The sequence below is a fragment of the Canis aureus genome, chromosome 25 (genome assembly GCF_053574225.1).
Source record: "Canis aureus isolate CA01 chromosome 25, VMU_Caureus_v.1.0, whole genome shotgun sequence".
Taxonomy (NCBI): domain Eukaryota; kingdom Metazoa; phylum Chordata; class Mammalia; order Carnivora; family Canidae; genus Canis; species Canis aureus.
Genome location: NC_135635.1, coordinates 28,280,590 through 28,305,152, shown reverse-complemented (window position 1 = coordinate 28,305,152; position 24,563 = coordinate 28,280,590). Strand labels below are relative to the sequence as shown.

Genomic DNA, 24,563 nt, shown 5'->3' with positions numbered 1-24,563 from the left:
TATTCATTGATCTCTTCAAGTTGATGAAGTTTGATTATATATTTAGTCTTTGACTAAACTAGGAAAATTATGCTAGAAAGATCTAGTTATAATTTCTAGGAACGGATTTAATTTCTATATGGAATTATCTATCCATTTTAACCCATATAAACAAATATAGTCTTGTGATCCAGATTCTGTCAGTGTCATAAAAACAAAACAAAACAAAAAAACCCAAAAGCAGTAACTTGACTGGTCATCAGAGGCTTTTGTTTTTGCATAAGTAAAGCTGTATTAGAGAAAATATATAATTTAAAATAATTAGAAATCTTTACTCAGTTTCCTATGCAAATATATGAGGGTATCAAGTGATGACGAGTCTTGGAGGATACTTTCTCGTGTCCTCCAAGACTCAGATTTCTGCATGTCTTGTGAAGGAAAGCTCTGACTGCCCTTTGTTCTGGGCTGTCTTTTCAAGGATGCTTGTATAGCTAACAGCCTTGGAAGACAGAGATTTTTATTTCCTGTAACAAAGGACAGGTTTTCTTATAGTTTTGTGTAGTAGGTAAAATAATGGGCTCTTCAAAGATGTCCATGTCTTCTTTTATCTATCTATCTATCTATCTATCTATCTATCTATCTATCTATCATCTATCTATCTATTTTTTACTGAAGCTCAGTTTGCCAACATATAGCATAACACCCAGTGCTCATCCTGATGTCCATGTCTTCATCCCAGAAATTTTGAATATGCTACTTTATAAGTCAAATGGGAATTAATGCAGTTAGAATTAAGAATGCTAATCAGCTAAAGGATCTTAAAATAAGGAGGTTGCCCAGGATTATCCAGGTGAGCACTTTGTAATCAAAATGATCATTTAGAATGCAAGAGGGAGACAGAAAAAGAGATCAGAATGATTTGATGTGAGAAAGACTCAATTTAATCTTGATAATTTTTTTAAGATTTTATTTATGTATTCATGAGAGACACAGGGAGAGAGGCAGAGACACAGGCAGAGGGAGAAGCAGGCTCCATGCAAGGAGCCGGATGTGGGACTCGATCCCAGGGCTCCAGGATCATACCGTGGGCCGAAGGCAGGTGCTAAACCACTGAACCATCCCTTGATAGTTTTGAAGGTGGAAGAAAGGGGCCATAAGCCAAGGAATGTTGGTGGCTCCTAGAAATTAGAAAAGTCAAAGAAATGGATTCTTCTTCAAAAGGATGAAGCCCTGCCAATGCCTTGATTTTAGTCCAGCAAGATGCCATTTGAACTTCTGACCTCCAGAACTGCAAGGTAATAAATTTGTATTGGTTAAGCCACTAAATTGTTTAATCCTCTTTAGACCCTACTATATCTTGTCTTAGGGGAATTGTCTTAGTCACTCTGATTTCCCTTTTCCCTGACGCAAGACCTGACTCAGTTGTTAGTTTGCTGAAACGGTATTGCTTTCCTCCATGCCTCCAGAAATATCACTGTGAACTTGAAATGACCGCATTTACAGGCTGGCTGTCTCCAGAGACTGTGAAAGGATTTGGGAAGGAACTTACAGCGATGCTTATAATTAGCTCAAGAAACAGTCAAAAACCATTTATTGAGGAGTTAATATATGCAAGTAAATGCAAGCAAGCAGTCTTTTAGATACTGGAACAATGCTAGGAGTGAAGGCTGAGAGATGGAGCTTCCTGAGGAAGGTCGAAAAGGACATTTGGGAAGAAATTGAGGCATGTATATCACAGGGTCTGGAATTGTGAAGAAGTTTGGGGACCCTCGGGAAGGAAAATTTTGTGGGGTTCATCATTAAATTTTTTGCTGGAACATGTCATTTTTTCCAGAAGCTTCACTGAGACATTTCTTCTTAATTGGTGTAGTAAGAAAAGCTATAAGGGCACCGGGCTGGCTCAGTCAGTGGAACATTAAACTCTTGATCTTGGGGTCATGCATTCAAGTCCCACACTGGGTGTAGAGCTTACTTAGAAAAGCTAGATTATTTCCCCCCAATTCTTCCTCGTTGAGAGAAATAATGGAAAAGTATCACTGCTCATGCTCTTGAAAGTCACAAGCCAATAAAAAGTAATATGGTTCAGAGCTTTATTTATTCATCAGGGGAACCTGATCATCAATTTTTTTCTGGACTATATGTCTAAAATGTGTGCTTCTCTTGTTCTGAGGACTACAAAATCACCAACCCCCTTAAGAGATTTGGAAGGAGCTGGAGGTTACCAGGTTGGTTAGTGGATAATCTTCATGTATTCTGTGCAAAGTATCTCATTCATAAAATATTGAGTTTTTAAGGAAAGACACTTGGGCATGCAGAATTTTGGTTCCTAAAAGAAACTTATCTTGATTAGAAAGAACATAATAAAAAAATGCATTTTGATAAAGTCATATAATGCTTCTCCGTTCTGACCACCACAAAAGAGACAAAAAGCTTCCACATATAGCAAAGATGCATTCCCAAACCAGGAGACCAGTCAACAGCACTTCTACCTATCCAGTCTTCAAGTCTGAAGATGGTCTATGTAACAAGAGATGCTTCAGAACAAATTATGGATCCTTAAGAGATAAATTAGTATCTTTTTTGTTAGTTACAAAGGAATGGCTAATTGCCAAAAATGTCCTGTAATGAGGTCACATCCTGAGGCTGTCTCTCAGGCTGAATTTATGTGTAGGCAAGAGACCACATGACTGATAAAACTGTAGGTGAAAACAAACACGATTTCTACCATTCCGTGAGAAATAAAAGGACATTTGGATTTGGCAGGAGTTTATATTTATTGTTTAGTATTGATATTTACCTAGTTACGGTGATTAACACATTTTAAAAAATCTTCCCTCAGTAGGCAACACAGAGCAATACTTAAAATCTCGTTTTTTGTATGAAGACATTTTTCTAAAGAAGAAACATATATTGTGATTCATGTATCTTTTCTTGGTGTTGGCCTGGCTTTTTGACCTACCAGGCTTAAGCCAGGTATACCATTAACTTGGTGACTCTTTCTCGAATTGGAGGAATGATGTTTAGAAAGATAAACTATTTGGGATTATACCTTTATAAGCCCATAAGTACTGGCAAAATTCAGTAATGGAAGAAAGAAGCTAGGGAAAAAATACTTTCCACAGATGAGCAAGATAAAGCAAAGAATTGGAGGGTATTATGCTGAGTGAAATAAGTCAATCAGAGAAAGACAAACATTGTATGGTCTCATTCATTTGGAGAATATTAAAAAATAGTAAAAGGGAATAAAGGGGAAAGGAGAGAAAATGAGTGAAAATATCAGTGAGGATGACTGAACATGAGAGACTCCTAACTCTGAGAAACGAACAAGGGGTAGTGGAATGGGAGGTGGGCGGGGGGGTTGGGGTGACTGGGTGACGGGCACTGAGGGGGGCACTTGACAGGATGAGCATTGGATGATATGCTATATGTTGGCAAATTGAACTCTGATTAAAAAAATAAATAAAAGAAAAAAAAAAGCAAAGAACAGGACAGAAAAAATTAAGGAATAAGTAAAAATAAGTAAAAGTGCTGCATTTCCTCTCATGGGATGGATTTTTCAACAACTCCTGAGGACCGAAATATAAACTTTGACGTCTTAAGTTCCTTTGTGGTTCTGTTCTAAGAAGTAATTAAGTCCATTTAATACTTTTGTCTTTGCACAACATTAATTTATTCCTACTTTGACCTTAATGGTTCTAGCAGAACTTACAGTTTATTCATTTGCATAAAAGTGGATTGTGTAAAAACAATCTTTAAATGACTTAATATACATGAGGCACTTAGGAGAGGATCTGGTACATGTTTGCACTACACAAGTGTTATTATTTTCTCACAAGAGAAAAAATCCTACAAGAAGTCTAAAAGCATTTAAGCTGTTTATGGTTAATCTTTGGAATTCTTTTTGGTTAAACTTTCCACAGCTCAGCACGACATGAGATTGAATGCATTGAGTTCGTTTCCCAGATGGTTGGATGACATTTTTGACTTTTTAGGATGACTTTTGAGGCTGTCTTTGTCTGATGGTTTGTGTCAAAATCTGTCTTTTCTATTCCCTTGAGTTTTGAAGAGCAACTGGAGATGTTTTGAACCATTAGATGTCGCTTTCTTCTTATTGCTTTTGGTTTAGGAACTACGCCCAGGGTTTAAGCTTTTTAGTTTTCTTCTTCTTCTTTTTAAAAATGTCTATAAATAGTCTTTATGTCAAAGCTAAATGGGAAATTTAATTTTAGATTAGTAGATAAGAGGCACAATACTCAACTCCTTGGAATGATGAAACTTTGTGCCTGTTTTAAGTGACCTGACTCAATGTCCCTAGCTGACTAAATTTGGAAATGCAGTTTTTGTGTTTTGTTTTTTATTTTTTTCTTGTTGAGGTTAGCATAGTACTGTTTCTACACCAGACATTTTTGCCTGCATATACCTTTATTCAAGTCAAAGTTCGTGGGTTTTTTTCCTAGCAATCACTAGGGTGAAAACTTTATTCCTCAGATGCCAGTTTAGTATTGTTTTCCAGAAAAACTTTCCCCACCCAAATCATTTAGGAAAAGCCTCATACTTACCACTTAGTTTTTAGCCTCATGGAACCTTAAGTAACCCTGAGAATTTGGACTATCTTTTTCAGTCTTGTTACATGCCAACTTGTTGGAGGGCGTCGTTAAGAGGACATGACTGTTAGTTGACCCAAAAGCTGGACCCAGGCAGTCAGCGTCTCCTTAGACCCTCATCTGCCCTGGGAATGTATCTTCTGCCCACTGTGCTCACAGCAGGAGCCTTTTGAAGGACATGACCTTGAGAGAGTAAGGGGTCCTTGAGACCCCTAGATGGTATACGTGACTGAACCCAGCTAAGGCCTCTGTTCATAAACTCTCAAGATTATGGTGGGGAGATGTAGCCGCCCAAGACAAGCTGTGTAAGTTCCTTGCTTATTGCATCTGCCACCTGCCAATCTGGAGTGGCCTGCCTCTTTGTTTAATCTCTCCTTACCTGTCCTGTCCAGGGACCAATTTCAGATTTCTCCTAGGGAACTCCTGAAGTTTGGAACCAACACAAATATACAATACACTGTTCTTCTATCAGGTACATCATCGCTAAGTATTTGTTAAATGAATGAATAAATAACTAAATGAGGCAAAAAGTGACTTGAGAATGCTTTAATCTTATTGTCTGCTATCTATTCAGTAGTTCTCTTTTTCTGTCCTGGAACTGACCACGCACACTTGTTTCAAAATGCTAAGTCATGGTTTGGATGGCATGAAACTAAGAGGAGCTTTTTGCAGTGAGAGACAGAATTTGGCATTACTGGTTTTCACTTGGCTTGGGCTCATTCTGTCCATCTTTTTTCTCTGGGCATTTCCTTTAATGCACACAATATTAGCTTCTAGATGTGTTGAAAAATAATTTCTTTCAGGAATTGCTCATCAAAATAGTTTCTTGGAACATTTAAAAAAACATTTTATTTATTTATTCATGAGAGACACACAGAGAGAGGCAGAGACTTAGGTAGAGGGAGAAGCAGGCTTCCTGTGGGGAGCCTGATATGGGACTTGATCCCTGGATCCTGGAATCACTACTTGAGCTGAAAGCAGATGCTCAATGACTGAGCCACCCAGGTGCCCCATTTTCTTGGAACTTTGAAAAACAGAAACTTAACAGGAAGATGAGGATAATTTTAAATTGATGTGAAATTTTTACTTGCAGTTTAAGTAATTGTTTTATTGCTCCAATTTGCTATTTGACAGCCCTGGTCTGATGCCTATGATGGCTTTATCCCCTGGCGGGAAAGAGTGTCACCACGTATATGGAGATTGTTTTCTAACCTTTCAAAAAGAGATATCCCAAACCCTTCTGTAAATTTCAAGTTCAGAAATACTACTAGATAATATAATTTCCCTTACAGAACTCAATAAATTAAAACACAATGTCAGTGACCTTCATGGATCTCTAGTGCTGGCATAAGTAGCAGATTAAAGTAATTTATAAAGCTATCAAAATACACGGTGCCACATTAACTAAAGTCCACAGTATGGGTATATGACCTTGTTGCTATAATATATGTGTGTGTTTGTATATGTGTGTTAAATACACATATAAAATTTGAAAAATTCTCTTAGGGGCACCTGGGTGGCTCAGTCTATTAAGTATCTGCCTTCAGCTCAGGTCAGGTTTTTGTGTGGACATGTGTTATCAACTCCTTCAGGTCCTGGGATTGAGCCATGTGTCAGGCTCCCTGTTCAGTAGGAGAGTCTACTTCTCCCTCTCCCTCAGCCCCTGCTCATGTGCATACTCACTTTCTCTCTATCTTGCTCAATCTCTCTCTCAAATAAAAAATAAATAAAATCTTTAAAAAATATTTGAATTCTCCTTTGAAGCAGTCATACCGTCTTACTGGTTTTCTCATTAGTTGATGAATTAGACACAGCCTCATTTGAGTGTTTATATTTGTGGGAGAGTCATTATTATACTTTCAAAAAAGTAAATTTTCCCTTTAATAGATTTATTGTTCATCCCAGAATTTGCATGCTTCCCATGGATGCATATGCAAGTTCTTGATCCCTTGTATGCCATGCACAACAGATTGTGGGCAACCAGAAATAGTATCTTTGGTTCATTTAATTAATGGGACATGAGGGGCACAGGAGTGTCAGTTGGGATGTTCTTGCATTTTTCTTCCACTATTTTTTCCCCTAGTATTCCTATCAAGTTTACCCAGGAGGGTGGTATATGGACACTGATTTCTTTCTTTTGGTCCCAGCAACATGTTGCCTTAGTCTTTAAGCTTCTAAATTTTTTACCTTTCACTGGCTACTTGAAATTTTATTTTCTGGTCTGAGCATAAGAAATCTGTTTTTATGTCATAACCTACATTCTTTCCACCTTATGTCTTATAGTAAAATTCTGTATTCAGGACTTAAGACTGTGTTAACAGGATAAGAAAGATTTTAGGATTTAAAAATTTGTCAAAAAAATAAAAAAATAATAAAAATTTGTCAAAGCAGATTATCTTAGTTGTATCTAAATATTATCTGAAACTTAAAGTTGACTCCTTTTAATAATACCATTGATTTAATATGAGGGGGGCCTTGGGAAAACTGGAAACTAGATATTATTGGTGTGAAAGTACATTGGCTTTATATCTAAAAATATTGTCCTCTTTTTTTTTTTTTAAAGAAAGGAGTGTTTTTTTTTTGTTGTTGTTGTTTTTTTTTTTTTAGGTTTACAACAAAACTGAGAGGAAGATACAGAGATTTCCCCATTCACTCCATGCCCTTACACATGCATAGCTTCCTCCATTATCGATACTGCTCACTGGGATGGCACATTTTTTGCAAAAACTGAACCTACATTGACACATCAAAATCACCCCAGAGCCCATAGTTTCCCTCAGGGTTCATTCCTGGTGTTGTATCTTTGCACAAACATGTACCGAATGACATGTATCCATCATTGTAATATCATACAGAGTATTTTCACTGCCCTAGAACTCTCTGCTCTATATGCCTCTGTGCCACCTCTGGCAGGGATTTTTTAATTGTCTCCATAGTTTTGCCCTTTCCAGAATGTCATATAGTTGGAATCTTACCATATGTAGCCTTTTCCCTTAGTAACAAAGACATTTAAGTTTCTTCTATGTTCTTTCATGGCTTGATAGCTTGTTTTATTTTAATGCTGAGTAATTTTCCATTGCTTGATATACCACAGGTTATATATTCACTTACCTACTGAGAGACATCTTGATTGCTTCCAAGTTTTGGCAGTTATGAATCAAGCTGCTTTAACATGTGTCCAGGTTTTTGTGTGGACATGTGTTTTCAATTCCTTCAGGTAAATAACAAGCATGTGATTGCCATTCATATGGTAAGAGTATGTTTAGTTTTGTAAGAAACTGCCAAACTATCTTCCAAAGTGAGTGTACGGTTTTATATTCCCAGTAGCAATGGATGAGAATTTTTGCTGCTCTACATCTTTGTCAGCATATGGTATTTGGTATTGTCAATATTTGGGATTTTGGTCATTTTAATAGGTGTTTAGTGGTGTCTCATTGATATTTTAGTTTACATTTCCTGATGATACATGATGTGGAGCATTCTTTTCATGTGCCTACTCGTTATCCTTATATTTTCTTTGTTGAGATATTTATAAGGTCTTTAGCCCATTTTTAATTGTTTTTTTTAATTGTTGAATTTTAAGAGTTCTTTATATATTTCACTGGATAAGAATTCCTTATCAGATGTACGTTTCACAAATATTTTCTCCTAGTCTGTGGCTTGTCTTTTTATTCTCTGGACAGTGTCTTTCACAGAACAAAAGTTTTAATTTTAATGAAGTTCAGTTTATTAGAATTGGCATTGTGTCTAAAAGACATCTTTGGTTTTGTATGTTTGGTATTATATCAAAGAGGACATCACTGTATCCAAGGTCATCTAACTTTTCTGCTATATCATCTTCCAGAAATTTGATAGTTTTGCATGTTACGCTTAGGTATATGGTCCATTTTGAGTTAATTTTTGTGAAAGGTATAAGGTCTGTGTATAGATTGACCTTTTTTATATGTCTAGTACCATTTGTTGAAGAGACTGTCTTTTCTCTACTCTGCAGGCTTTACTCCTCTGTCGAAGATCAATTGACTCTGTGAAGATCTTTTTCTGGGTCCTCAATTCTGTTCCATTAACGCATTTGTCTTTTCTTTTATCAATACGATACAGTCATGATTACTGTAACTTTATTTCAGGTCTTATAATCAGGTAGCCTCATTCTCCAACCTTGTTCTTCTTCAGTATTGTGTTACCTGGTCTGAGTCTTTTGCCTCTCTATATAAACTTTGTAATTAATTTGTCATTATCTATAAAATAATTTGCAGATATTTTGATTGGGGTTGCACTGGACCTATAACTGAAGTTGGGAAGAAATGACAGCTTGATAATATTGAACTTTTCTAGCCATGAATATGGAATCTCTATTTATTAGTTTTCTTTGATTTTATTTATCAGAATTTTGTAGTTCTTCTCATATAGATCTTGTACATGTTTTCTGAGATTTTTTTTAAAAAAGATTTATTTATTTGAGAGTGTGATGGGGGAAGGGCAGAGAGAGAGGGAGACAAGCAGACCCTCCCTAAGCAGGCAGTGATTTCAGGGACCCTAAAATCATGACCTGAGCCGAAACCAAAAGTCAGAGACTTAACTAAATGCACTACCCAGGTGCTGCTAAGGCTTTTTTTTTTTTTTTTAAAGATTCATTTATTTATTTGAGAGAGAGGGAGGAAGAGAGAGAGAGAGAGTGAAGAGGGAGGGCAGAGAGAAGGAGAGAAGTAAACTCTCTGCTGAGCATGAAACTTGACTTGGTGCTTGATCCCATGACCCTGAGATCATGACCTGAGCTGAAATCAAGATTTGGATGCTTAACTGACTGAGACATCTAGGCACCACTAAGTATTTCTTTTTGTTGGTGCTAATGTGAATGATATTGTTTTTAATTTCAAATTCTACTTGTTCCTTGTTGGTGCATAGGAAAGCAGCTGACTTTCACGTATTAGTCTTGTAACCTGCAGCCTTGCTAAAATTGCTTAATAGTTCCCAGAGGGTTTTTTTAAAAGTTATTTTTGACTCTTTTAGATTTTCTACATAGATCATATCACCTGTGAACAAAAACAATTTTATGTCTTCTTTCCCAGTCTGTATACTTTTACTTCCTTTTCTTATGTTACTGCATTATAAGAACTTATAGTATGATGTTGAAAAGGCATACAGAGTGGACATCTTGCCTTGTGATTTTAGTGGGAAAGCTTTGAGTTTCTCATCATTAAGTATGATACTGGCTATAGGTTTTTTGTAGATATTCTTTATCAAATTGAGGAAATTAATCTCTGTTCCTGATTTGCTGAGTTTTTATCGTGAATGTATGTTGGTTGTTGTCAGATACTTTTTCTGCATCTATTGATATGTTCATGTGATTTTTCCTTTTTAGCTTGTTGATGCAATGGATTATTTACATTAATTGATTTTTAAATGTTGGACCATTCCTGGAAGAATCCCACTTGGTCATGGTGCACAGGTCTTTTTAAAATGGATTTGATATGTTAGTGTTCTAGAAAGGAAATTTAGAGCTTTGTTCATGAGAAATATTGGTCTTTAGTTTTCTTGTGATGGCTTTTCTGGTAATGCTAGCCTCATCAAATGAATTCTGAAGTATTCCCTCTGTTTCCATCTGAAAGAGTTATAGAGAATTGATGTAATTTGTACCTTAAATGCTTGATAGAATTAATCAAAGAAACAACCTGAGCTTGGTGCTTTCTGTTTTAGAAGGTTATTAATTATTGATTCAATTTCTTTAATAGATATAAGCCTTCCAGATTTTTGTGTGTGTGAATTTTGTAGATTGTTACTTTCATCTAGGTTATCAAATATATGTGCACAGTTCTTCATACTATTTCTTTTTATCTTCTTAATTTTAAGGGGTCTGTAGGGGATATCCCCTTTTTAATCTCTGATATTAGTACTTTGTGTCTCCTCTCTCAATCCCTTGAGTTAGCCTGGCTAGAGGCTTGTCAATTTTATTTATGTTTTCAAAGAACCAGCTTTTGGTGGTGTTATTATTGGTCTGTTTTCAATTTCATTGATTTCTGCTCTTTTTATTTTTTCCTTGTGCTTATTTTAGATTAATTAGCTCTTTTCTTTCTAGTTTCTTTCTTTTTTTTTTTAAGCAGTTCTTTTTTTTTTTTATTTTAATTTATGATAGTCACAAAGAGAGAGAGAGAGAGGCAGAGACACAGGCAGAGGGAGAAGCAGGCTCCATGCACCGGGAGCCCGACGTGGGACTCGATCCCGGGTCTCCAGGATCGCGCCCTGGGCCAAAGGCAGGCGCCAAACTGCTGCGCCACCCAGGGATCCCTCTTTCTAGTTTCTTAGGTGGAAACTGAGATGATTGATTTTAGATCTTCTTTTCTAATGTATGCATTCAATGCTATACATTTCCCTCTAAACACTGCTTTTTCTGCGTCTCACAAATTTTGCTAAGTTGTGTTTTCATTTTTCATTTAGTTCAAAATATTTAAAGATTTCTCTTGAGTTTTGACCCTGTGTTATTTAGAAGTGTATTGTACAGTCTCCACGTACTTTGACATTTTACAGCTCTATCTGTTAGTAGGGATTCCTACTTCAATTTTGCTGAAATCGAAGAGCAGACATTATATAATTTCTGTCCCTCGTCAACTTGAGAAAAATGTGTCTTATGATGTTATTAAATGAAATATTCTGTAGATATCAGTTATATTCACTTGATCCATGGTGTTGTTGAATTCAACTATGTCCTTACTTATTTTCTACCTGTTGGTTCTTTCCATTTCTAAGAGAGGAGTGTTTAAGTCTCCAACTACCATAGTGGATTCATGTAATTGTCCATTCTTTTCTATCACTTTTTGCCTCACAAAGTTTGATGCTCTGTTGTCAGATGCATATACATTAAGAATTGTTAAATCTTCTTGGAGAATTGACCCATTTATCATTAAGTAATGCCCTTATTTATCTCTGATAACTTTCCTCACTTTCAAGTCTGTTCTGTCTGAAATTGACATAGCTACTCCTGCTTTCTTTTGATTAGTTTAACGTGGTATATTTTTCTCCATCAACTGATTTTTAATTTATATATATCCTTATATTTCAAATGAGCTTCTTATAGACAACATATAGTTGGATCATATATTTTTTAAAATTTAATTTAATTTTTATTTTTCAAAGTAAACTCTAGTACCAACATGGGACTTAAACTCATGATTCTGAGACTGAATTGCATGCTCTACTTACTGAGCCAGCTGTGCATTCCAGTTAGATCATATTTTTTGATCCATTCTTATAATCTTAGTTTTTTGATTGGTGCATTTAGACCATTGAAATTCAAAGTAAATATTGATATATTGGATTAATATCTACCATTTTTGTTACTGTTTTCTATTTGTTGTTCTTATTTGTCTTCCACTCTTTCTGTGTGTGTGTGTGTGTGTGTGTGTGTGTGATTTTGTTTTTAAAAAGATTTATTTATTTTAAAGATAAAGAGAGTGTGTGTGGGGGGGTGGGGCAGAATGGGAGAATCTTTAAGTAGACTCCCCACTGAGCTTGGGGCCCCATTTGGGGCTCCATCTCATTACCTTTGAGATCATGACATGAACTGAAACCAAGAGTTGGATGCTTAACTGAATGAGTTGTCCAGGCGTCCGAGTTTTTTTGTGATTGAACACATTATTACTATTATTTTGAACAAACTGTTATGTTAGACCAGTTAAGAGTAAGACAAAAATAAAAGTTTTTTTTAAATCCTCTAGCTCAGAGATTTTTTTACTAAGCTGTGTCCAATTACCTAATAAGCCCATCAAAGTTATTCTTTATTTCTTTTACAATATTTTTTTAATCTCTAGCATTTCTTTTAAGTTCTTTCTTAGGATTTCCATCTCTTATATTGCCTGTCTGTTCTTGCATATCGTCTATACATTAGAATATTGAGCATATTAATCATGGATGTTTTAAGTTCTCAGTCTGGTAATTCCAACATTTCTGCCATATCTGGTTATGACATTTGCTCTGTCTCTTCAAATTATGTGTTTTTGCCTTTTGGTATGTCTTGTAATTTTTTCTTGAGAGCTGAATGTGAGGTACCATTTAAAAGGAACTATTGTAAATAGTCCTTTAGTGGCTGTAACCTTTGGGAGGAGGGCGTCTCAATCTTTTAGTGCACCTTTGCCTCTAGACTGTGAACTTAACAAGTGTTTCTCAGTCTTTTCCCCTCCCTTGGTGGAGCAAAATGGTTAGAATAGGCTGGAGTTGGGTATTTTCCTTCTCTGATGTGGAAATTAGAATCACTTAGAATTGAGATATTTCCTTCTTCCCGGTCAGTTCTGTTCTCATAATATTTCAGGAGGTTAGGCTGTAGGTAACTAGTTTCTCCTGAGGGCAGGCTTTTGTGTACTTAAGAATGGTTCTTTTTCCCCTCCCTCTGCCAGAAGTAAGAGATTCTTCTCACATATTTATTGTGGGAATGTGGTCAAGATCCTGAAGTAAATTTTTAAAAAGGTTTTATTTATTTCATTAGAGACACACAGAGAGAGGCAGAGACACAAGCAGAGGGAGATGCAGGCTCCCTGCTGGGAGCCCTATGTGGGACTCGATCCTGGGACTTCAAGATCACAACCTGAGCCAAAGGCAGATGCTCAACCACTGAGCCACCCAGGCATACTCCTGAGGTTAAATTTGAAGTGTTGTGGGGGTCACTCTGTGACTGACTTCCCCTGAAATTTTTAACTTAGACTTGTGGACACTGGGATCCTGAGAATTCATCAATTGCAGTTCAGGTTTACCTACCCCCCACTGGATCCCACACTGGTTTCTGCTAGTGAGTCTCTGCTCTTGAAGATGTGACTCCCTGTATTTGGCTATCTCTCCAGCATTAGAACACAGGGTTACCCTAAGTCTTCCCCTCTTTAATGGATCCAAAAAGAGTTGTTGATTTTTTAGCCTGTTCAGCTTTTTCCTTGTTGTTAGAACACAGTGACAGTTTACAACCTCCTTACATGTGGATCTGGAAATCCACTATCATTCTCTTTTCATGATTGTGATTTTTTTTTGTCTGCAGTGAATATTTGTGGCAATATATAACCCAATGTGTTCTTTGGCACTGGAGAAAATTCTTCCATAGCAACATGTTCAGTTAAAGCTGTATCTTACTTTACCTAATATTTTGGGGGAAAATGCTTTGTTAACACGTTTTTTAAAAAGATTTTATTTATTTATTTATGAGAGACACAGAGTGAGAGAGAGAGAGAGGCAGAGAGAGAAGCAGACTCCATGCAGGGACCCCGATGAGGGACTCTATCCTGGGTCTCCAGGATCACAACCTGGGTGGAAGGCAGCACTAAACCATTGAGTCACCTGGGCTGCCCCTTTGTTAACACTTTGAATACACCTTTATTCATAGCAAAGTTCAGTCTATTGCCCTTGTTTTCTATTGCTACACTGGAACTCTTTTTTTTTTCTTTAGAGGCTTCTGGGTTTTTTTCTAATCATGTTTATTTCAAAGGTCATCTTTTTTTTTTTTTAAATGCATCTCTTCATTTTATAAGTTGACCTCTTATTTTAGTACAGTTCGACTTCTCATATACATCAATCATTTTGCTCTTGGTTGGAAAACTCCTTGAAGCAGTCTAACGGATTGCTTTTTTCTTGTTTATGGAAAGGGCATATGGGGAACTTTATATCATCTATCCTGGCTGTTGTTGAACTCATTTCACCCTTTATTCAAAACTTACATTCTCTGGCTTTCAACTCTCTCTCTCTCTCTTTCTTGAATCATTTACTTTATCTTCTTTTACATCATCAGCCGACTTTGTTTTTCTGAGGAGGGAGGCAGGGCAAATGGGAGGGCATTTTCCACAGAGAATCAAAGTTTTTTGACTTAACAAGAATAATTCCAGAGAGCAGACTATAGGAGGCCATGTTGATCTGTGGATTTTGGGCCATTTTCTATGGCCAGTCACTAAAATCATATTCACTTTGCATTTAATTTAATTCTTACCTTTGCAAAATTAGACATTACTAAGTTGTAATGAAGCATCAGTATTTTTCACATACAGTTAAATCCATGTATGCTAAATCCCTGAATGTCAAAACTGAAAGTAATACAGAGTTGGCAAAGTATGCTGGTTTAGAATGCTAATTTTAGAATCAATTACTCTTGACTTAGCATTAATCACAATAATAATAGCTAACAGCTATTTAATGTACTCTGTATATGGAGTACTGGTCTTAATGTTCTCTGTGTATTAATTACTTAAATTTCATAACAATTTTTTGAGGTAGGTAATGTATTTCATTGTATATAAGTAGCTTGAAGGGCACCTGGGTGGCAAAGTGGTTGAGCATCTGCCTTCGGCTCAGGGTGTGATCCCAGTATCCTGGGATTGAGTCCTGCATCAGGCTCCCTGCAGGGAGTCTGCTTCCCCCTCTGCCTATGTCTCTGCCTCTCCTCTATGTCTCTTATGAATGAATAAATAAAAAAAAATTTTTAAAGGAGCTTGAGTTATAGGGAGGTTTAGAAATTCCAAGGTCACAGTTTTAAAATGTACCTGGGATTTGTTTTAATCAGCTATGATAAGAAGTGCAGACATGGAAATGATTGTCATGAGGAAGAAGTTTTTATTCATAGCTTCCAAGAAATAGGAGGCACAGCACATCACATTGCCTCATGTGGGGGAAGAACCAGGGGTCCACTGGGGGCAGGGGGAAAGCATGGCAAAGAGCCTTTATTGTGTCTGTGGGAAGGAATGGGAAAGGCAGGGTAAGCAAGTTTAGGATTGAGTAGTTTGAATAATTTCAGTGGGCTCTGGGGCATAGGGACTTTGCCATGTTTTCTGGTACTTGGTCATGAGATGATTAGGGCAGAGGAATATTACCCCTTGCAGTGTTAGAGCCAGATAGAGGGGTTAATTCCCAGCATGGACACTGGGTTAGTTGATTTTCATATAAAAGGTACACTTGAATTGGCTAGTCTTGAGATGGTCATTCTCTCTCATTTTAGGTCATAGGTACTGGAGCATCAAGGATATAGAAAATAAGAAAATACAGCTAATCTAGTTACACAGCTCAAAAATAGTGGAGCAAGGATTCCCCAGCAATATTTTGATTGAGGATACTCTGAAGTCCTGTGGTTGATACTAATGGATTCTAGACAGTTCTGAAATATGACAGACAGATTAAGCTGCCTGTCAGTGTAATTACTGTGCTCCCACATAACTGAATGAAGAGCTTCAAAAGAGATTTAATAATGTTGCTCTAAAGCTGTTATTTGACATTTACTGAGTCCCAGCAGTGTAGTCAGTACATTATCATACACTGAGGTGGAAGTGGCTGCTGGTGCTATTTTGCAGACTTTGATTGACTTCAGTTGTGATCATCGGACTGGCCATGATGAACAAAAAGCTAATAGATACACAGCACTTTTACATTATGGGACCATCTTAAAGAATAATGATCCTAACATGTATTTCAATGCAAAGATAGAGACTTTTTATGAATTTATATGACTTCTAAGCTAGAGTTTTAAAATATTTATGCTTTTCCCAGTTCTGTGCAAAGTGATATAGGAAACACCCCCAAACCCCATAAAAAGGTTTGTTCTAATTTGTCCCCCAGTTTCAGATTGTTTTAAGTTGAGGTTAATAAGGTTATTTAATATCATTGAGCTTCAGTTATCTAATTTATAAAATTAGAATAATTATGCTTAATTCCTAGTATTAGCTCTGTGATGTAAAAACAATGTATGTAAAATACTTAGCTGGTTTATAGTTGTAAGTCAATGAATACGGGTTACTATTGTATTACACATGTATTATATATAATGTGTGTATATATAGTATCTATATACAGATCTGTTAGTCATAGATAGTATAGCTTCTAGGGAGTTAAGTCTTTTTCCCTTCCTTTCTCCCTCTCTTGCACTTTCTTTATCTTCTCTTTCATATCAGTAAGTAAGACTTCTTTATGAAGTCACAGTCATTTTAAATAATTCCAAAGAGCTATTGTAGCAGCTCCTCATCCCATGATGCAGGACTCAGAATAGGGTTTGATAACTGACAAGGTTACAAATAGGCTTATTTTTTCTCTTATTAAGAAATGCACTAGTTGTTTTAAGTTGTTATAGATGGAATCCTATTGGCTACATTGGAGGATTGACACCACTATCTTGACTTTTTGGACAGGTCTTGTCTTGTCAGGTAAGCCCATCTTCCTGAGTCGTCGCAGGACAGGGTTACGTCCTTGGGTCGGAGGATCTGCTAGATCAGAGACTCAACCTGGTGTGTCAGAAAGGACTTGAACTCCATGAAAATGTAGCTATGTTTTTTTTTTCAAACTTTTTTTTATTGTCTTAAAAAGTAACATGAGATCTACATTCTTAACATTTTTTGTACATTCTTAACAAATTTTTAAGTGTATAGTACAGTATTGTGACCTATAAGCACAGTGTTGTAAAGCAAATCTTTAGAACTTTTTCATCTTGCATGATTTATGCTCTGTCCCCACTGAACAGCAGCTACCCATTTCTTTCTCTTCATAGTCCCTGCCAACTACCATTCTACTTTCAGTTTCTAGGAGTTTGACTGCTTTGGATAGCTCATATAAGTGCAATCATACAGTATTTGTCCTTCTGTAACTGGCTTATTTCACTTAGCATAGCATCTGCTGCTATGGAAAATGGTATAGATTTCTGAAAAAATTAGAAATAGAGCTACTGTATGATCCAGCAATCCCACTTCTGATTATTTATTCAAAAGAATTGAAGTCAGGATCTCAAAGAGATTTTTGCCCTTCTATGTTGGTTTCAGCATTCTCAGTAGCCAAGAGGTAGAAACAACCCACATGTCCATTGATGGATGAGTAGAAATGATACACACACAAATATATACAATGGGATATTATTCACCATAAAAAAGGAATCCTGACATATGCCACAACATGGGTTATAGCCATGTTTTAAGGGCAAATTTGGGGAAAGTTTGAAGCTTTATATCACATTCTCAAAGGGATTTGATATCTACCTGCATTAGGGCAAACCTAACCCTAAACAAACTTGGGATAAGTTAAATTTGTCTTTTTCTCCATGCGAATTGGAATAATCTGGAGTAATTATCCTTACTCCAGATAATTAATATTCTTATAACATTCGTCTCTCTGCCCCAACTTTTAAGAGTCATGCTCTGTAGCTGCCCTTTCCAGTCTACTTTTCCTAGATAGAGTCCCAGTAGAGACACTACCATTCTGTCTTTTGAAAATATACTTGTCCCATTTTCTCAGAAATGCTCTTTGTTAGGGAAATGAAAATGAATTAAGTGCAGATGTAATGGCTTGCCTTTCTCATCTACGAATATTTCCACAGGGAATTTCAGTGATGGAAGCCGAGGAAAGCAAGTAGTGGAGATTTGAGACATAAGAGCAAATTACGGTGGTGAAAAAGATGGTGACAGAGAAGCTGTTCTCAGCTCTTGTAGGTCACAGAATGTACACACTTTCTACATGCAAGACAGATCAGCCTACTCAAAATCAAAGCAGGAAACATCCATTTAGTATTGTCTACTACTTATTTTGCATCTTCAAGAATGTCTCTTTAAAATTATTTATTAATTAGTTAATTAATTAATTTCAGTAGGAAATGTATCCATTAGTATAACTGCATTTCTTAGGACCAAAGTTTCAGGGATTAAGGGTTAAGAAGTTCTGTTGGTTTTTCTTTTCTGTAAGAGCTTGTGACCAGAAGTTTCTGCTACATATGATTGAAGAATAAATCTCAGGTGAAAGTTTACTTAAAAAAAAAAAAAACCTCATTCTGGATGCTTCTCAGGGACCTAATTATTTCTGAAGCAGACTTCTAGTAACATTGTGGGAAAGATTTGGTAGTGAGAAAAGAAGTTCCAAATTTGTTTGATTTGTACTTCCCACCTGCTAAATTTTATATATATATTTTTTATTTTTTTATTTTTTATTTATTTTATTTATTTATGATAGTCACACACACACACAGAGAGAGAGAGAGAGAGAGAGAGAGAGAGAGAGAGAGAGGCAGAGACATAGGCAGAAGGAGAAGCAGGCTCCATGCACCGGGAGCCCGACGTGGGATTCGATTCCGGGTCTCCAGGATCGCGCCCTGGGCCAAAGGCAGGCGCTAAACCGCTGCGCCACCCAGGGATCCCCAATTTTATATTTTTAAAGGGATACCTTGCCCCTTTACACAATCCTTAATAACATATATATAGTTCATATAACGAAGGCTGCTTAATATAAAGTTATGTTGGGAAATTTGTATATTTCCTATAGGTTTTAAGTATTAGATAAACTCAGGTATATTTTACTTAGAATTCTTTCTTACTAGATTGTAAGTAATTTTCTGATTTAGATACTAAAGAGAACTCTATAATCATTGGCTTAAGGATTGATTACCATTAAATTTGTAGAAGTAGTGCTTCCCATTCCAGCTTCATTCCCATTTTACCCCCATTTTTTTCCCTTACAAAACAGATGTGACATTTAAACACTTCTCTAATGTTACTGGCATAACCAACTTTGTCAAGGAGGCATATGGTTTATGCAAACACAGAGATTATCTTGGAACATTGACATATGTAAACTTAATTTTAAATAGCCTGTGAAAATAGTGGGAAACAGATGGAGAGTTGCCATGGAAATCACTTACATGTAGAGGAAGAAAATGTTGCTTTAGAGTCACTGTCATTTCCAAAGGACTGGTCAGACTTGCAAGGGTTTTTTCTTTACTCAATTGTCAGTAATAAAAACAGTTGTTGGCATGCCCTTATATTTTTTATTTGTCTATGATTTTATAATGCTTTTATTGTGCCCTAAATATATTACAAGTATGCGTATTTCCATTGGTAAAATTTTTTTGGTAGGGAAGATAATTAATCCAGGTATTTAGTATTATTTTATATTAGAAGTATTCTTTTCCATTTTTTTTCTTTTTCTGAATGAAATTATAATTTGTGGCTAATGAGTTTTTGTTTTCTATATGTAAATTTTAATCTTGGTAAAACAAAATTTAATCTCAGAATTGCATGGGTTTTAAAGAAGATGACAAATGTACATATTTATGGGTTAGTTGTATTAACTATCAAAAATAGAGACTTAAGTCTGGAGAGCTCAATGAAAGCAATAAGTTGCTTAAGCCATATTTGTTATTAGAAATTATAATTGCTAGGCACTGCTCTTTACTATAGTTTAATCATAGAGAAAGCTTAAAAACTCTAAATAGGAAGTCATTTGCATTGCTCATTTTGCACCAGTGATTATTTTCCACCTGATTGTTTTATGTATTCATTACCATGCCCTTTGGAAAAGTCAATAACTAAATTCTAATTCTTTCTCCTTTCTTCTGAGGCAATTTTAGTTGCTGTGATTCTGACAGAATAGACTATCAAAAGTGGGAGAAGAATTAGAATTGGGGCCACAGGGGATTTGAAACATCAACATAACATTTAATAAAATATGAAGTTGAGTTAATGCTGGTTTTGACCTTGAAAATGGAGTATGAAGAATAAAGAGATAAATATCTAACAATTATTCCAATTTGCAATAGGAATAAAAATTTGTTGTTTTTTTCCCAAAATACTAAATTACACAATGCAAATCAACAGGAATTTAAAGTGAGAATGCAGGAATCAAAGTAAAACCATGCTAAAATTTTTAAATAATACAGATGGGCTAGTGTCTAAATGATTAATTTTTGTGTTTTCTTGGTAGATTTGGATGGCAAATTGCGTTTCTGCAATTGTGTTATGGCCACCATTGTGATTAAGTAATGGAAAATGAATTTCTGAGAACCAACAAAATCTGGTCTCATCAGCTTCAGAGCCATACTACAGAGAGTGAAAACAAAAGTTTTAAAAGGATGGTATCAAAGAAAGACCAGCCAGAATGGGAAAATACTCATAAGTGGGACAGCTGAATCTTGTGAATAAATTAGTCTTAGGAAAATTTAAGCCTGAGACATCTCTCATTTGTGAATGGGCAATGGTTTAGTTGGCTTCATACCTGAGCTAGGAGTTCTTGATACCTCTTATTTGTTAGGGGCAAAGCGAAATGAATGTTTCTATGGGAATTAAAAAAATGTTTTATTGAAGTATAACACACATACAGAGAAATGCACAGATTGTAATGTATAGCTCAATTTCCACAAAGTGAAGGCAGCTGTACCTAGAACAAGAAACAGACTATTACCAGAAACCCATAAACTCCCCTGATCACTGTTGTCCTAAATGTAATCACCACTCTGACTTCTAAGCCATAGAATAGTTTTGTCTGCTTCTGAAATTTATGTTAATATGATTACAGAAGCTGTACTTCCTGTCTGTTGGCTGAATGTTCTGTTAGTGAGATTTATCCCTGTTGTTCCATATAACAGTGCTTTGTTCATTCTCAGTTCTCCGTAGTATTCTATTTTATGAAAAGCCCCCAGTTTTTGCCTAATGCTGCTGTCACTGCTGCTATGAACATTCTCTAAGTGTTCTTATGGGGAACAGTGCATATTTCTTTTTGTATATAATCAGGAGTGGAACTCCTGGGGGCATGTGGTAATTGTTTTTAGTGGAAACCGATCAATAGTTTTTGTTTTTGTTTTTTTTTAGATTTTTGAGTAATCTGTGCACCTAACATGGGGTTCGAACTCACAACCCCAAGCTCAAGAGTTGCATGCTCCCCCAACTGAGCCAGCCAGGTGCCCCTCCTCAATAGTTATTCTAAAGTGGTTTCTGAAAGAGTTCCATTTCATTTGGTTCTCATCCTTTCCGACTCTTGGTATTATTAGTCATTTTTATTTTTAGCCATAATGGCAGATAGTAGTAGTATCTCATGGTGGTTTTAATTTGTGTTTTGATTTAAAAAGTTGAGTACCAGAGCCGCTCACTGCATGGTAGAGCCTGGTGCCCCCACCACCGCCTGCGAAGCTGCCGCCTCGGGACCGGCTGTATGATTAGGCCACAATCTTCAATGAGTAAACATATTCCTCAGTTCTGTGGTGTTCTTGGTCACACATTTATGGAGTTTCTGAAGGACAGTGGAGATTACTGCCAGGCACAGCACGACCTCTGTGCAGACAAGTGAACTGTAGAAATTCATTACTACTCCACCAAGAAGCCTCCATAAGAGTGGTTAACCTGGACACAGAAGTGTTGAATTGAAATCCACAGAGCATGTTACAAGAGTTCTGACCTGCTTGGGGTAAACCTCAGTGCACTTCCTTTCTATTGCCTCAGTATTACTGGATTGAAGAATTGTTAGGAGGTTCATTTCATTTCCCATTACTCCCAACTTCATACTCAAAGCACTGAGAATTTCAAGTGGAGTATATCAAAGTAGACTCAGTTTCTTTGCATCATTTCTGTATTCAATTTTTAAAAATTTTTTCATAACCCTATTGAGTGTTTTTTAATTAAATTAACATGGCTCGAATGAACTGCCCAGCTCCTGTGGAAGTCACATGCAAGAACATGAGATTTCTTATTGCACACAATCCAACCAATGCAACCTTAAACAAATTTATAGAGGAACTTAAGAAGTATGGAGTTACAACAATAGTTAGAGTATGTGAAGCAACTTATGACACTACTCTTGTGGAGAAAGAAGGCATCCGTGTTCTCGATTGGCCTTTTGATGATGGTGCACCACCATCCAACCAGATTGTTGATGACTGGGTAAGTCTGGTTGTTGTATTGCTGCCCATTGTGTCGCAGGCCTTGGGAGAGCTCCAGTGCTTGTTGCCCTAGCATTAATTGAAGGTGGAATGAAATATGAAGATGCAGTACAGTTCATAAGACAAAAGCGGCGTGGAGCTTTTAACAGCAAGCAACTTTTGTATTTGGAGAAGTATCGTCCTAAAATGCGGCTGCGCTTCCAAGACTCCAATGGTCATAGAAACAGCTGTTGCATTCAATAAAACTGGGGTGCCTGATGTCATTGCCTTGGAAGTGGAACTTGAAACAGGACCTAATTTGTCATATATACATATTAGCCAATATGTTGGCTTGGTGATTAAGTCTAATGAAGCTTCCATAGGAGTATTGGAAAGAGGTTTTATCAGGCCACAAGTTTGTTGGAATTGCAACCTCTATGTTTGGGTTACGATCAAACTATTTGGACACTTAGCAAAAGTTTCTTGCTTTACAGCATTTAAAATGTGCTTATCACTTGTACCAATTGACCTTTCCTGAAATCATGCAGTATTGAGTTATGTCTTTAAGTCTATTCCCATGCCAGAATCTTATCAATATATAAGAAATTTAGAAAGATTAGGTGCCAAAATACCCAGCACAATACTTGTTGTATATTTTTAGTATCATACAGAACTAAAATCCCAGGAACTATGAACACTCTGGACCTTATGTGGTTTATCCCTTCAGTCATTTCAAACATAGAAATTAGGGCCTATATGGTTATTTGCCTGCTCACTTTATGTTTACATCTCCCACATTTATACCAGTATACATCAGGTTTGCTCAACTCTTTTTCTTCCCCTTTTTTTGGGGGTGGGGGGATTTTTTCTAAGTCTTAAAATGATGATTTCATGTCTTTCTACAAACTTCATTTTATGCTGTTATGGAAAACCTCCATTTTGAAAATCTACGTTGTACAGAAGCACATGTCTTTAATGTCTCCAGACAAAAAAGCCTTACAGTTAATTTTAATGTTTGCACTTTGGGGTGCAACTTACAAGGAGGGCCTGAAAAAAAGAGTGGGGGGGCTATTAAGTATTTTTAGTAAATGTTGCCTTTGTCTTGTGCAGAACATGTAGAATATGCTCTTTAATTTAGTAAATATTTTTTTTAAAATGTAGAGATGCTTTGTTATTGTAGCTAAAACAATTCTTAATCATAACATTTCTGAAATTCTTGTATTTTTTTTTCTTATCTGAAGTTGTTTACCAACTTATTTTTGTTTGAAGTGTGATTTTTTTTCTCTTCCCAACCTCTCTTGCAAAAAAAAAAAAAAAAAAGTGGGTTTCTGCTAATGAATTGAGCAGACATCTAATATTTTATATGCCTTTTGAGCTGTGTAACTTAATATTTGGATACTTGATAATTTGTTTTATTATGTAATTGATAAAATGGTGATGTGTATTAATGTTAGTTCAACCATATATTTATACTGTCTGGGAATGTGTGGTTATAGTTCTGTGGGAGAAATAATTTGTCAGTGTTCACCAGCTTGTAAAAATCTAGTGCGAGAGCTTAAACATCTAAATAAATAATGAAATGCATTAAAAAAAAAAAAGTTGAGTACCTTTAGATATGTTTATCAACCCTTCAGATAATCCTCTTTGCAGAGTGCCTGCTCAAGTTTCTTGCCCATTTTTTCTATTGGATTGTCTTTTTCTCACTGATTTTAGAAATTCTGGATCTTTTGTTAAGAAGATGTTGCAAACATCTTCTTCCACCATGGGGCTTTATTTTTCACTTCTTAATCATGTCTTTGAAAGATAGACATTCTTAATTTTCATATAAAACAATTTAGCATTTGTCATTACACTTATGGTCAGTACTTTTTGTATTCTGTTGAAGAGATCTTTACTTATCCAAATGTCATCAAATACTCATATATGATTTCTTTCACAAGCTGTAATGTTTTATCTTTCACATTTAGATTTACAATATATCTGGAACTGATATTGGCACATGGTGTAAGGTAGAGGTTGAAGATTCAAAGTTTTTATATGTGGGTATACAACTGACCCAGTGACAATGACTACAAACCCATTCTTTTCTTTTTTCCTTTTATTTTATTTTCTTTCTTTTTCCCCCCTTTTTTGAAATTGAAGTTCGATTTGCCAATATATAGTATGACACCCAGTGCTCATCCCGTCAAGTGCCCTCCTCAGTGCCCGTCACCCAGTCACCCCATCCTCCTGCCCACTTCCCCTTCCACTACCCCTTGTTTCCCAGAGGTAGGAGTCTCTCATGTTTTGTCACCCTCTCTAATTTTTCCCACTCATTTTCCCTCCCTTTCTCTATACCCACCATTTGCTTTGACGTGGATGGAACTGGAGGG

The 24,563-nt window shown here is 36.2% G+C and overlaps 1 protein-coding gene and 1 pseudogene across 1 annotated transcript in view; both read left to right on the top strand.

Moving 5' to 3' along the window:
* The window catches only part of AEBP2 (AE binding protein 2), a 205,144-nt gene extending 184,810 nt beyond the window's left edge, over window positions 1-20,334 (top strand). The window contains exon 9 of the mRNA XM_077870853.1: window positions 20,265-20,334. Within this exon, the coding sequence (XP_077726979.1) occupies window positions 20,265-20,319 (55 nt within the window). The 3' untranslated portion in view covers window positions 20,320-20,334. The remainder of the gene's footprint in view (window positions 1-20,264) is intronic.
* A 1,567-nt stretch (window positions 20,335-21,901) lies between these two features.
* Window positions 21,902-22,475, top strand: LOC144297138 (protein tyrosine phosphatase type IVA 1 pseudogene; annotated as a pseudogene).
* The last annotated feature ends 2,088 nt before the right edge of the window (window positions 22,476-24,563 follow it).